The 14,884-nt window shown below is 42.0% G+C and overlaps 1 protein-coding gene across 1 annotated transcript in view; it reads left to right on the forward strand.

Annotated features, from left to right (window-relative positions):
• The window catches only part of Cog6 (conserved oligomeric Golgi complex subunit 6), an 83,228-nt gene that overhangs the window by 13,325 nt on the left and 55,019 nt on the right, over positions 1-14,884 (forward strand). The window contains exons 3-4 of the mRNA XM_076175634.1: positions 538-701; positions 2,108-2,285. Of these exons, the coding sequence (XP_076031749.1) occupies positions 538-701; positions 2,108-2,285 (342 nt within the window). The remainder of the gene's footprint in view (positions 1-537; positions 702-2,107; positions 2,286-14,884) is intronic.

Below are 14,884 nucleotides of genomic sequence, written 5' to 3' on the forward strand. Positions count from 1 at the left end.
AATTGAGTTGTTTAATTTATTCAAGTAATCCTTTAGATGTTTATCGGTCTATGTATAAATTTGAAAGCCAGCGTTGCACAAGGACATTTTGGGGGTTTAGTGGAATGACCATGAAGATAAGATGATGAGATTTATTACATTTTATAAAATTATGTTTTTTTATATAATCTACTTATAAGGAGTGTGCACTGCATAACTCTACAGACTAAACAAAGGCCTTATAAAGTGTAAATTTAACTGGAGTCGAAGTCGGTATATTTTTACCGACTCTGACTCCAGTGACACCGTAATTGCTTCCGAGTCCAACTCCGACTCCACAGCCCTGTGAAATACAGCACTAGCCTTCTACCCCTCTTTCTACCAACTTATCTACCACTCTTACACTCAACAGTTAATCATATCAGAAAGCAATATAAAGTATTTTCTTTATAGGTCAACCTATTGGATGTCGCCAGATTCCTTAGAGCCTTGGGTGTTCTTGCAAGATGCAAGAGACATACAAGGCTACAGAATGATTGATTGATATTCTTTTTACAGGATTTTGTTAGTGCTCTGCGTGATGTGAAAGAAGCAGTAGACAACATTTACCATGAGGTCAGCTTGATGAATGAAGCATGTGTAGACATGAAAAAGCGTCTTCAGGCAACCAAGTCAGAAACGCGCCATCTCATTTATCAGACAAATTCTCTTCAAGCACAGAGGTAGATTAAATGGATCTTACTCTAGTACAATCAAGTCAAGATTATTACTGGAATAGTTTGGCATTAGCTAACTAAAAGGATCTCTGTAATAACTCAAATATGTTATTAGTGGGTTGACATTAACACTTTCAAGTCTGGATATTCCCTTCAGCTGGTTAAATCTGTTTTTTGTTAGATTCAGCAAAATCCTTAGCATTCCAACATAAACCCTTTTCCTGCAATATAGGTCACTTGCATTATTCTGGATACAACTGGGCTATTTCTTTTGAGTGAGGGAAAAGTTTCAGCAATTAGTGTTAGACTTTTAGTATTAAGTCTCATGTATTGAAGTTAGTGACAGAGTTTGGGAAGGTGTGCGAAAGAAGGAAGTTGAAGATTTGAGTAAAGTGATGGGATGTACAATGGGAGAAATTGGCAGCAGACTGGAAATGAGTATTAAGGGAGAGGGATTGGAGGAAGTGGAGAGTTTTAGATACTTGGGTGCAAATGTGGTGGGAAAGGGAGGAGTGGAGGTGGAGGTAGAATGTAGATTGAGAGAAGCAAGTCAATGCCTTGGTGGATTAAAAAGTGTAATGAGAAATAGACATTTGGGAATGGATACTAAGAGTTGTATGAAGGAATGATTGTGCCAACAGCACTGTATGGGGCAGAAACATGGAACATAAGAAAGAGAGGACAGAGTGAGAAGTGAGGAGGAGAACGGGGGTGGAAAGGGAGTTGGGAGATAGGGTTGATGAAAGAGTATTGGGATGGTTTGGACACATGGAAAGAATGAATGAAGAAAGACTAGTAAAAGAGGGGAGAAAGACAGAGGTGAAAGGAGTGAACATGAAGGGGTGACCTAGGATGAGATGGATTGATGGGGTAAAAGGTGCATTGGGAAAGAGGGGAATGTCTTTTGAGGAGTGATGGGAGAGGACAGAAGATAGGGGTGAATGAAGAATGGTTGTATATGGATGATGCTGTGATGTATGAGGGGGAATGGGTGGGGGATGGGGGTGAGGGAGTATCTGTGAAAAATAAATTGATGCAGCCCGAAGGGATTTCTCCCAGTCTTCTCCTTTTCTGCATGAGGGGACGGAGAGTGGGGGTCGCCAATTTATTGAAGCGGCCTTGCTGTGAATGTGCTATGCCTTGTGACACTGCCTCTGACCCAGGGCAGTGGAAAAGATGCGGGGATGACCGTCATCCAGGAGGTGCCAAGATAAGAGGGAGGGAAGGGGGTGGAGGGGAATGGTGTGTGATAGGGATGGAATGGGTGGGAGTGGTTTTTATGCCTTTGTTTTTTGACTACCTCCCTTATAAGGGGAAAAAAGCCTTTGGTATATATATATGTATATAACTTTGTTGTTATGTATGTTCACTGCAAGCTTATAATCTGTACTTCTCTTTAATATCTGTAACAGTCAAAAGCTTACAATGGAAGAGGAGATTGCAGAAGCATTTGTGAAGACATATCTCTTGAGCCCTGAGGAAGTGGCTGTTATCCGAGGACCTACAAGGGATGCTTCATTTACCAATGATTTTTTTGTTACTATGGACAAGATTCAGAAAATCAGAGGGGACACAAAATTCTTACTGCAGGTAGGTGTGGTCATATTTTCAGGAGTGTTAAAGTATAGTTAATTTCATTTCAGTTTCTGATATTTATTTATGTATTATTATTATGTTGTAAGCCAAGAAAAGAGGGAGGGAGGGGTGGTGATTGGGAGTGGAGTATGTGGGGATGAAATGTGGGTAAAAGTGGTAAAAGTAAGGTGATGAAGTGTACAAGGGGAGAGGATGGCAGTAAGTTGGAAGTAATTTGAGAGGAGAGAAGGTGGAAGAAGTGGATAGTTTTGAATATTAGGGGTTGCATATGGCAGGTAATGGAGGGGTGGAGATGGAGGTAAATTGTAGAGTGAGGGGAGCAAGTAAATGTTTTGGGGGATTGAAAAGTGTCATGAGAAATAGGCATCTGGGAATGGATGCAAAGAGCAGATTATATGAAAGGGTGATTGTGCCTATGACACTGTATGGGGTGGAGACATGGAATTTAAGAGAGGCAGAGAGGAGAGATTTAAATGTGTTTGAGGTGAAGTGTCTGAGAAGTATTGTTAGGGTTTCAAGGTTGAATAAAGTGAGAAATGAGGTGAGGAGGAGAGCAGGGGTAGAAAGGGAGCTGGCAGATAAGACACCAAAATAGTTAAGATGAAAATGCTGGGAAACAGCAGAAAGATCTTGACAAATTATTTGCATGGTCGGTGAAATAGCAGATGAACTTCCTTATCAAGGTGAAGTGTGTTAAACATAGGTTTACAATCCCAGAGAGCAGATATAGCTTAAATAACACATATTTAGAGAAAACAGAATGAGAGAGAGGCTTAGGAGTGTGACAGTCCTGATCTTGAGTTCGGGAAACAGTGCATTAGCACCAGGAATAGAGCTAACAGAGCATTAGGTTTCATTGTTAGCACAGTTACAAATAGAAATGGAGAGGTAGTTATCAAAATATATCTGGCATTAGACCCATCCTTGACTATGTGGTACAGTATTGGTCTCTGTCCTATAGAATGGCTATTAATTTGCTAGAATCAGTAGAGGAGAATGACCAAAATTATACATTGGGTCAAAAATTTACCTTATGAGGACTGGCTTAGGCACCTTAATTTACATACATACATACACCAAAGGATTTTTTCCCCCTTACAAGGGAGGTAGCCAAAAAACAAAGGCATAAAAACCACTCCCATCCTTTCCATCCCTATCACCCTCCACTCCCCTCCACCCACCTTCCCTCCCTCTTATCTTATCCCCCACCCATTCCACCTCATGCATCACAGCATCATCCATATACAACCATTCTCCATTCACCCCTGTCTTTTGTCCTCTCCTATCCTTCCTCAACAGACATTTCCCTCTTTCCCAAAGCCCCTTTTACCCCATCCATCCATCTCATCCTAGGTCACCCCCTCATTTTCACTCCTTCCACCTCTGTCTTCCACACCTTGATGTCAGAAAATCACATGGTCTGGATGGAATTGCAAATTGGATACTGAAGGAATGCGTAGAAGAATTAACAGATAAAATACACACTATAATCAAATGTTCACTCAAAGAAGGAAAGGTACCACAAGACTGGAAAAATGCAAACATTGTACCAATATATAAAGGAGGAAACAAAGAAAATCCAACTAACTACAGACTGGTCTCCCTAACAAGCACAGTAGCTAAAATATGTGAGAAAGTGATCAAAAGTAGATGGGTTAAACACCTGGAAGAAAAATCTATACTAAACCCAAACCAATTTGGATTTAGACAAGGAAGATCATGTGCAACAAACCTGATCTGCTTCTACTCAAGACTAATAGATATAATAGAAGAGAAGGATGGATGGGCAGACTGTGCCTATCTGGACCTACAAAAGGCATTTGACAAAGTACCACACAAGAAATTAATAAGAAAATTAGAATCAATAGGTGGCATCACAGGTAAACTATTAGAATGGATGGAAGACTTCCTGACTGGGAGAAAAATGAGGGTAGTAATTAGAGACTAATACTCAAAATGGGAAGAAATGATAAGTGGTGTTCCACGAGGGTTGGTGCTGGCTCCAATCATGTTTGCCATATACATAAATGACATGGATGAAGGAGTTGAATGTTATATGAATATCTTCGTAGATGATGCAAAAATATTGAAGAGGGTAAGAACAGAGGAGGACTCTGATTCATTGCAATCAGACCTAGACAAAATCTGGAAATGGACTCAAAAGTGGGAAGTGTTCAATATCAAGAAGTGGAATTTGGAAAAAGTAAAAACAGAATTCCAAAAAATGATAAAATTGGTGAAGAAGAAATCAAGAAAGTGCACTCGGAAAGGGACCTTGGAGTAATAATCAGCAAAGACATACATATACCAAAGCTTTTTCCCCCTTCCAAGGGAGGTAGCCAAAAAGGGAAAGGCATAAAAACACTCCCACCCATTTCATCCCTACATACACTCCACACCCCTCCCACCCTCCCTCTCATCTGAGCACCTCCTGGATGACGGGTCATCCCTGCACCCTGCCCACCGCCCTGGGTCAGAAGCAGTGTCGCAAGACACAGCACATCCACAGCAAGGCCGCTTCATCCAATCGGCGACCCCCCCTCTCCGTCCCCCTTTGCATATAAGGAGAGGACGGGGAGAAATCCCTTCGGGCTGCGTCAAAATTTACTCACACATACTACCCCACCCCCCACCCCCCTGCCCATTCCTCCTCATGCAATCACAACATCATCCATATACAACCATTCTCCACTCACCTCTGTCTTCCGTCCTCTCCCTTCCTTCCTCAACAGACATTCCCCTCTTCCCCAAAGCCCCCTTCACCCCATCCATCCACCTCATCCTAGGACGTCCCCTCATGTTCACTCTCTCCACATCTGCCTTCCATACCTCTTTTACTAGTCTTTCTTCACTCATTCTTTCCATGTGTCCAAACCATCCTAATAGTCTTTCATCAACCCTCTCTCCCAAATCCTTTTTCACCCCTGTTCTCCTCCTCACCTCCTCATTTCTCACTCTATCCAGCCTAGTAACCCCCACCATACTTCTCAGACACCTCATCTCAAACACATTCAAACTCCTTCTCTCTTCTTCTCTTATGTTCCACGTTTCTGCCCCATACAGTGCTGTTGGCACAATCACTCCTTCATACAGTCTCCTCTTCGCATCCATTCCCAAATGTCTATTCCTCATTACACTCTTTAAACCACCAAGGCATTTACTCGCTTCTCTCAATCTACATTCTACCTCCACCTTCACTCCACCTTTTCCTGCTACACTTGCACCCAAGTATCTAAAACTATCCACTTCCTCCAGTCGCTCTCCCTTAATGTTCACTTCCAGTCTACTGCCACTTTCACCCCTTGTACATCTCATCACCTTACTTTTACCCACATTTATCTTCAGCTTTCTTCTATCACACACTCTCCCAAACTCTGTCACCAACTTCCTCAGTCCCTCCTCTGATCCTGCCACAAGCGCAGTGTTGTCCGCAAACAACAGCTGGCTCACCTCCCACCTCTCTCCACTTTCTCTGACCATCTCCAATCCCTGACCCACCACCCCCAGACCCACCTCTCACACCACCCCATCCATGTATAAGTTGAACAGCCAGGGCAACATAACGCATCCTTGACGAAGTCCCACCTTTACTTCAAACCACTCACTCTCTCCATTTCTAATCCTGACACATGCTCTACTACTCTCATAAAAACTCTTGACAGCTCCCAAAAGCTTTCCTCCTATCCCATAAATCTGCATAACCTCCCACAGTGCCTTTCTGTCTACCCTATCATAAGCCTTTTCCAGATCCATAAAAGCCCAAAAAACATCCTTCCCCTTTCCTATAGCTTTCTCACATATCTGTCTTACCACAAATATCTGATCTACACAACCTCTACCTGTCCTAAATCCACACTGTTCCTCACCAATTACTCCTTCTGTTCCTCTCCTAATCCTCTCAATTAAGATCCTCCCATAAGCCTTCCCTACTACACTTAACAGGCTAATCCCTCTGAAACTACTACATTCACACTTGTCCCCTTTTCCCTTGTAAAGAGGAACTATACAGGCACTTCTCCAGTCCTCCGGTACTCTACCCTCTCTCCAGCAAACATTAAATAACCTCACCAACCAGTCCACCATCACTGAACCTATTCTATTCTAAGAAAAAAAAAAAATAGTTCTATATACCTTCGTTTGTTGGGTGGTCGAGACATGTTTACAAGCGCCTTCACACTCCTGTGTCTAGCATGTAACTGACACAGACTCACGAATCAGAGCAACACCCGGGGTGGTGACAAACAAGATGAAACCTGTAGGTATCTGCCCGAGTAGTGTTCAGTGCACTAGAACTGAATACAATGTGTCCTGACTTGAATATAGGCAGTGGCAGGATATCCTGCCAGTCCTCATTAATGGGTTAAGGTCAATGAAAGTGGCATTTGACTATTTGGATGAAGAAATGATTAAAAAAAATATTAGTTACATTGATTAGACCAAAAATGGAATATGAAGCAACACTATGGTCACCCAGCCTAAAAAGAATATAAGGAAACTAGAAAGAATACAGAGAGCAACTACAACGTTGCCACCAGCTCCTTCCAAATTAACATATGAATAAAGATTATCGAAATTGGAACTACCAACATTGGAGCAGAGAAGAGAAAGATGTGATCTACTGACTATATTTATGATCATGAAAGGAATGGAAATCCTTGATAGAAATGACTTACTAAAAAATGACAATGGAAAAACAAGAGGTCATGTAAAAATACTCAAAAAGGATAACTATAGAAGAGATCGGAAAAAGAATAGCTTCCCACACGGAGTGCTGGATACCTGGAATAACTTAGATAAAGAAACAGTATGTGCAAATACTATTAAAGATTTTAAGAAAAAACTTGATGCGGAGAGATACAAAGATGGGTCACCACAAGCATAGCTCCCTTCCCGTATATTACAACTAGATAAATACAATCTCCTTTTAGCATCCATTCCCAAATGTCTATTTCTCATTACACTTTTTAATCCACCAAGGCATTTATTCGCTTCTCTCAATCTACATTCTTTCTCCACCTCCATTCCTCCCTTTCCTGCCACATTCGCACCAAAGTATCTAAAACTACCTACTTCCTCCATTCTCTCTCTCTTAATACTCACTTCCAGTCTGCTGCCACTTTCACCCCTTGTACATCTCATCACCTTACTTTTACCCACGTTTATCTTCAACTTGATTAGGAGTCCTACTGCCTGTAGCCCCAAAAGGGGATATTCCTAAAAAAGAAAGTAAAGACATAAGAGGGCCTGGGAGCTTTCCAACCAATACCCTAAGGTTTGGGTCTTTTAATGTGCGTCGATGTGGTACAGATGAGAGTAAAAGGGAAGAGATAGTCAGTATGGTTGTGAGAAGATGGATGTACTGGCTTTGAGTGAAACTAAAATGAAAGGAAAGGGCAACTGTGAGTTTGGGAGTGTAGCTGGGAGGTACTCAGGAGTGAAGAGGGGACGAGGGAGAGAAGGGGTGGCTATACTAGTAAGTGAAGAGATAAGTAAGCGGGTAGTGGAGTGGAAGGAGGTTTCATCAAGGTTGATGTGGATGAAGGTGAAGCTGGGAAAGGAGATGTGGGTTTTTGTAAGTATGTATGGGCCTGGTAGTGAAAAGAGCGTAGAGGAAAGGGAGGCTTTTTGAGTAGATATAAATGAGTTCATAGAGGGATTAGGGAGAAATGTCAACATAGTTGTATTGGGAGACCTAAATGCTAGGGTAGGAAATGAACCAATAGGTGGAGTGATTGGGAAGTATGGAGTTCCAGGTAAAAATTGTAGTGGAGAATTGATGGTGGAGATGTGTCTTGAAAGGGAGTTGATGATAGCAAGTAGTGTTTAAGAAGAAAGTCAAGCATAAGTACACATGGGAGAGGGTGGTGAATGGAAGGGTGGCAGATAGAGCGTTAATGGACTATATAGTGGTGACCAGGAGTATGGTAGGAAGAGTTAAGGATGTACATGTTCTAAGGGGAGAGAGTGGGGGAATATCAGATAATTTCCTGGTGGAAGGTAAATTGAGAGTGGAGAATAGGTGGAGAAAGAGGAAAAGGGCAGAAGGTAGGGAGGTACTTAGAGTGAACTGCTTAAATGAGGAAAAAAAGGAGAATGAGTATAAGAAGAAGTTGAGAGAGGAGTGGGAGAGAGTAAAGGATAGAGTAGAACTAGGAGTGGAGGAGGAATGGGGATGGTTCAAGGAGGGAGTCATAAGGTGTGCAAAGATGGTGTGTGGAACAAGGAGGGCGGGAGGAAATAGAAGGAAGGGTAGTGAGTGGTGGGATGAGGAAGCAAAGAAGGGTGTAAAAGAGAAGAAGCAGGCATTCATAGATTGGCTACAAATTAGGACAAGGGAATCGTATAAGAGGTACAAAGTAAAGAGAAAGGAAGTTAAGCATAAGATAAAGGAAGCAAAGAGGAGAGATGTGAAATGGAGAAAGTATGACAGAAAATTTTGAAAGTAATAAAAAGATGTTTTGGAAGGAAATTAAAAGAGGAAGAGGAGGCGAATCAAGTAGAGAAGAAAAGGTAAAATGTGCAGATGGAGAGATGATAATGGAAGAGAAGGCAGTGAGAGGAAGGTGGGCAGATTATTTTAGGGAGTTGCTAAATGTGAAGGAGGATAGGGAGGGAAAGGTAGTTGCAGTGGGAAGTGCTAAGAAAATGAGAGTGATGAGTGAGGAAAATGGAGGAGAAATAGGGAAGGATGAAGTGAAAGCAGCCGTTAAGATGATGAGAGCAGGTAAGGCACCTGGTCTGGATGGATGTCATGCAGAATGTCTGAAGAAAGGAGGTACAGTTATGATGGACTGGTTGGTGAGGTTATTTAATGTTTGTTTCAGAGAGGGTAGAGTGCCGGAGGACTGGAGGAGTGCCTGTATAGTTCTGCTTTACAAAGGAAAGGGGGACAAGTGTGAGTGTAGTAGTTACAGAGGGATCAGCTTGTTGAGTGTAGTTGGGAAGGCTTATGGGAGGGTCTTGATTGAGAGGATTAAGAGAGGAACAGAGGGAGTAATTGGTGAGGAACAGTGTGGGTTTAGGACAGGTAGGGGATGTGTAGATTAGATTTTTGTGGTAAGACAGATATGTGAGAAAGCTATAGGAAAAGGTAAGGATGTTTTTTGGGCTTTTATGGATCTGGAAAAGGCTTATGACAGGGTAGACAGGAAGGCACTGTGGGAGGTACTGCAGATATATGGGATAGGAGGAAAGCTGTTAACCACTTCAGTACGGGACTTAAATCTCGCGGGCAGCAGCCAATGCCAGCCGTATGACGTAACGAAATAATATTCGCATCATAAAATATAGTCGCCGCTTATATCGATCGTTCTCTCTTTCACCCGCGAATTTTGAAAACCACAGAGAATGGGATCCAGGGCGCATTTGGGAGAATGTAAAAACACAGGGGCGACTACAATAAATATAATCAAGACGCCGATATGGCAGCGTCGCGAATCCACTTGCTCCTCATGACGCCTACGTGTGCGGCACCGTATGGAAGGGGTTAAGAGCAGTCAAAAGTTTTTACGAGAGTAGTAGAGCTTGTGTTAGGATTAGAAATGGAGAGAGTGAGTGGTTTGAGGTAAAAGTGGGACTTCGTCAGGGATGTGTTATGTCGCCCTGGCTGTTCAATCTATATATGGATGGGGTGGTGTGAGAGGTGAATGCAAGGGTAGTGGGTCAGGGATTGGAGATGATTAAAGAAAATAGAGAAAAGTGGGAGGTGAGGCAGCTGTTGTTTGTTGACGATACTGCACTTGTAGCAGGATCAGAGGAAGGATTGAGGAAGTTAGTGCCAGAGTTTGAGAAGGTATGTGAAAGAAGGAAGATGAAGATAAATGTGAGCAAAAGTAAGGCGATGAGATGTACAAGGGGAGAGAGTGACAGTAGGCTGGAAGTGAGCATTAAGGGTGAGAAACTGGAGGAAGTGAATAGTTTTAGATACTTGGGTGCAAATGTGACAGGAAAGGGAGGAGTGGGGGTGGAGGTAGAATGTAGATTGAGAGAAGCGAGTAAATGCCTTGTTGGATTAAAAAGTGTAATGAGAAATAGACATCTGGGAATGGATGCTAAGAGGAGGTTATATGAAAGAGTGGTTGTGCCAACAGCAATGTACGGGGCAGAAACATGGAACATAAGAGAGGAAGAGAGGAGTTTGAATGTGTTTGAGATGAAATGTCTGAGAAGTATGATAGGGGTTACTAGGCTAGATAGAGTGAGAAATGAGGAGGTGAGGAGGAGAACAGGGGTGGAAAGGGAGCTGGGAGATTGGGTTGATGAAAGAGTATTAGGATGGTTTGGACACATGGAAAGAATGAGTGAAGAAAGATTAGTAAAAAAAGTGTGGAAGGCGGAGGTGGAAGGAGTGAATATGAGGGGGCATCCTTGGATGAGATGGATGGATGGTGTGAAAGGGACATTACAAAAGAGAGGAATGTCTGTGGAGGAAGGATGGGAGAGGACAGAAGATAGGGGTGAATGGAGAAGGGTTGTGTATAGATGATGCTGTAATGCATGAGGGGGAGTGGGTGGTGGATGGGGGGGTGAGGAAGTATGTATGAAAAAATTTGACGCAGCCCGAAGGGATTTCTCCCCGTCTTCTCCTTTTCTGCATGAGGGGACGAGAGGGGGGCGTCACCGAATTTATGAAGCAGCCTTGCTGTGGATGTGCTGTGTCTTGCGACACTGCTTCTGACCCAGGGCAGTGGACAGGATGCAGGGATGACCTGTCATCCAGGAGGTGCCAAGATAGGAGGGAGGGAGGAGGATGGAGGGGATTGGAATATATGGGAAATAGAATGGGTGGGAGTGATTTCTATGCCTTTTTCTTTTTGGCTACCCCCCATGTAAGGTGAAAAAAGCCTTTGGTATATGTATGTATGTATGTATGTACTTTCCCAAACTCTGTCACTAACTTCCTCAATCCCTCCTCTGATCCTGCTACAAACGCAGAGTCATCCACAAACAACAGCTGGCTTATCTCCCACTTTTCTCCATTTTCTTTAACCATCTCCAATCCCTGACTCTCCACCTTTGCATTTACCTCTTGCACCACCCCATCCATGTATAAATTGAACAGCCAGGGTGACATAACACATCCCTGACGAAGTCCCACCTTTACCTCAAACCACTCACTCTCTCCATTTCTAATCCTGACACATGCTCTACTACTCTCATAAAAACTCTTGACAGCTCCTAAAAGCTTTCCTCCTATCCCATATATCTGCAATACCTTCCACAATCCATTCCTGTCTATCCTGTCATAAGCCTTTTCCAGATCCATAAAAGCCCAAAAAACATCCTTACCTATTCCTATAGCTTTCTCACATATATGTCTTACCACAAAAATCTGATCTACGCATGTATGTATGTACAGGGTCTAACAGATAAATCCGTACAACTTCTTATTACATGTTTTAAGATTAATATCTCGGGTTATAATAAACAGAGAGTTATGAAATTTTCAGTATATTTAGAAAAGGTAATAAGAACAATGATTTCATTCAATGTAACCACCTTCAACTGTTATGACGCTTTCAACTACGAAACTTGGATACAGCGTTGATCCCACAGCCTTCTTGATGTCTGTCTTCAGGGTTGTTATACTTCTGGTTTAGGTCTGGCGAATTTGAGGGCCACAACTCTTTGTTCCAGAACTGCACATTTGACTCTTCGAGAAGGTTGGTGGTCCTCTTCGCTGTGTGGGCTGGAGCCGAGTCTTGTTGGAAGACAAACTGGTTGCCACTAGCCTTATCTTTCATCCAGGGTATTATTTTCTCTTCTAGAACTTTGCAATAGACAACGGCATTGACTTTCTCCTTGTTGTTGAAGAAGTGAATGAAGACGTCCCCCTCAGTTGACACCACACAGAGCACCATGACACTTGCTGGTTTCTTCGTCGTTGTCTTGTGTTGAACCTCTGAGGATGAGGAGGCTATCCAGCGATCATTCCGCTTATTGAAAGTCGCATCAACCGTGAAAATCTTCTCGTCGGAAAAAAAACTTGATGACTGAGCCATTCGACTTCATCCAGTTCAACAGCTTTTGGCACCTGGTCAAGCGGATTTCTTTCATTTTTCGTGTCAAAAGATGTCTTTTTCCTTGTGAGAATGAGGTTAATCCCAATTTCTTTAATGCTCTGTGAATTGTCATTGTGCTGACACCTCTCTTCTTTGCCAATGTCGATAATGGTAAGGCTGGATTTGCATTGACACTTCTCTTGAGACCAGCTAAAAAGCGAGGTGTTAGAATTCTGCCCCTTCTGGGCTTGTGAGCAGCTCGTTGGTCTTCGCCGGTCTCATCAAAACGTTTACAAACATCGTAAACAGTTTGTCTGGAGTATTTTAGCATCCTTATTATGGCGCTAGGAGTGTGACCCGCGCGACGAAGTTCGCATATGGCTGAACGTTTGGCTTGTTCCATTGCTTAATGTTTATTGCACCGGTGCTAGTATACAACTGGCTAAATTATTAGACAAATGGAAGTATCTGGAAACAATCAGAATTGCCATATGTTACTTTTTAAGTGCTTAAAACCTCTTCAAAGTTTGTACAGATTTATCTGTTAGACCCTGTATGTACTTTCTCAAACTCTGTCACTAACTTCCTCAATCCCTCCTCTGATCCTGCTACAAATGCAGTGTCATCCACAAACAACAGCTGGTTTATCTTCCACTTTTCTCCATTTTCTTTAACCATCTCCAATCCCTGACCCACCACCTTTGCATTTACCTCTCACACCACCCCATCCATGTATAAATTGAACAGCCAAGGTGACATAACACATCCCTGACGAAGTCCCACCTTTACCTCAAATCACTCACTCTCTCCATTTCTAATCCTGACACATGCTCTACTACTCTAATAAAAACTATTGACAACTCCTAAAACCTTTCCTCCTATCCTATATATCTGCAATACCTCCCACAGTCCATTCCTGTCTGTCCTATCATAAGCCTTTTCCAGATCCAAAAAAGCCCAAAAAACATCCTTACCTATTTCTATAGCTTTCTCACATATCTGTTTTACCACAAAAATCTGATCTACGCAACCTCTACATGTCTTAAACCCACACTGTTCCTCACCAATTACTCCCTCTGTTCCTCTCCTAATCCTCTCAATCAAGACCCTCCCATAATCCTTTCCAACTACACTTAACAAACTAATCTCTCTGAAACTACTACACTCACACTTATCCCCTTTTCCCTTGTAAAGTGGAACTATACAGGTACTCCTCCAGTCCTCCGGCACTCTACACTCTCTGAAACAAACATTAAATAATGTTACCAGCCAGTCCACCATCACTGTACCTCCTTTTTTCAGACATTCTGCATGACATCCATCCAGACCAGGTGCCTTACCTGCTCTCATCATCTTAAGAACTGCTTTCACTAAATCCTTATTTATTTCTCCTCCATTTTCCTCACTCATCACGGTCATTTTCTTAGCGCTTCCCACTGCAACTACTTTTCCCTCCCTATCCTCCTTCACATTTAGCAACTCCCTAAAATATTCTGCCATCATCCTCTTACTGCCTTCTCTTCCATTATCATCTCTCCATCAGCACCTTTTACCTTTTCTTCTCTACTTGATTCACCTCCTCTTCCTCTCTTAATTTCTTTCTGAAACATCTTTTTATTATTTTCAAAATTTTCTGTCATACACTCTGGAAAGACATTGAGTGTGGGTTGGTCCAATACAGGCATTTAGATGGGTCAAGGGTTTTAACTAGGGTGATACAAGGTCATTATATTAAGGCAACAGGGTAAGACTTGCAGTAATGGATCTAAATTGGACAAATTTATATTTTTCAGATTTATTTCAATATAAAATAATTTTACACGCACTTCAAGGCAATAAACAATACAAACGAATTAATCAGCAAATGTAAATAATGTAGACTGGATCACAGGTTTGAATATAATAATGCACTAAGGATAATTCAAAGAAGCCCAATAAGAAGTTTATTTCCATTGAGGTCCCTGAAGAAATAAGATGACAAAAATATACAAAAGTGTAAATAAGAAATAATATACATGTAGTTTTACACAAATATTAACTAAATTGAAAGACCACAAAAGTTTACTGGACAATAATACTAAGTATAAATAGGCAAGAAATGGTTTACCAATAGTGGTTAATGAATTGAATAGACTAGTAACCATGTAGTGAGCACTGAAACTATTGGTTGTTTTAAGAGAAGGTTATAATTTTATGGATGGGGATGATAGGTGGTAATGGACATAGAACTGGTTAGTGTAGACCTTATGGTCTCTTGCAATCTCCTTCATTCTTATGTCCTTATAGGGCTGATGAAATATTATTGGGATGGCTTGGGCACATGGAAAGAATAAGTGAAGAAAGATTTGTGTGGAAAGCATAGGTGGATGGAATGAACTTGATGGGATGAACAAGAATGATATAGATGGATGGGGTGAAAGGGGCCTTTAGCAAGAGGGGAATGTCAGTTGAGCAAGTAATGCAGAAAGTAGGGATAGGTGTGAGTAGAGAATGATTGTGTATGGATGATATTTTGACTCATCTGAAGGGATTTCTCCCTTTCCTTTATATTTTCTGTATGATAGGACAAGGAAGGAAGGTTGCTATGTAAAT

This window comes from Oratosquilla oratoria, chromosome 37, assembly GCF_046742065.1.
Source record: "Oratosquilla oratoria isolate Oo_2021 chromosome 37, ASM4674206v1, whole genome shotgun sequence".
Lineage (NCBI taxonomy): Eukaryota > Metazoa > Arthropoda > Malacostraca > Stomatopoda > Squillidae > Oratosquilla > Oratosquilla oratoria.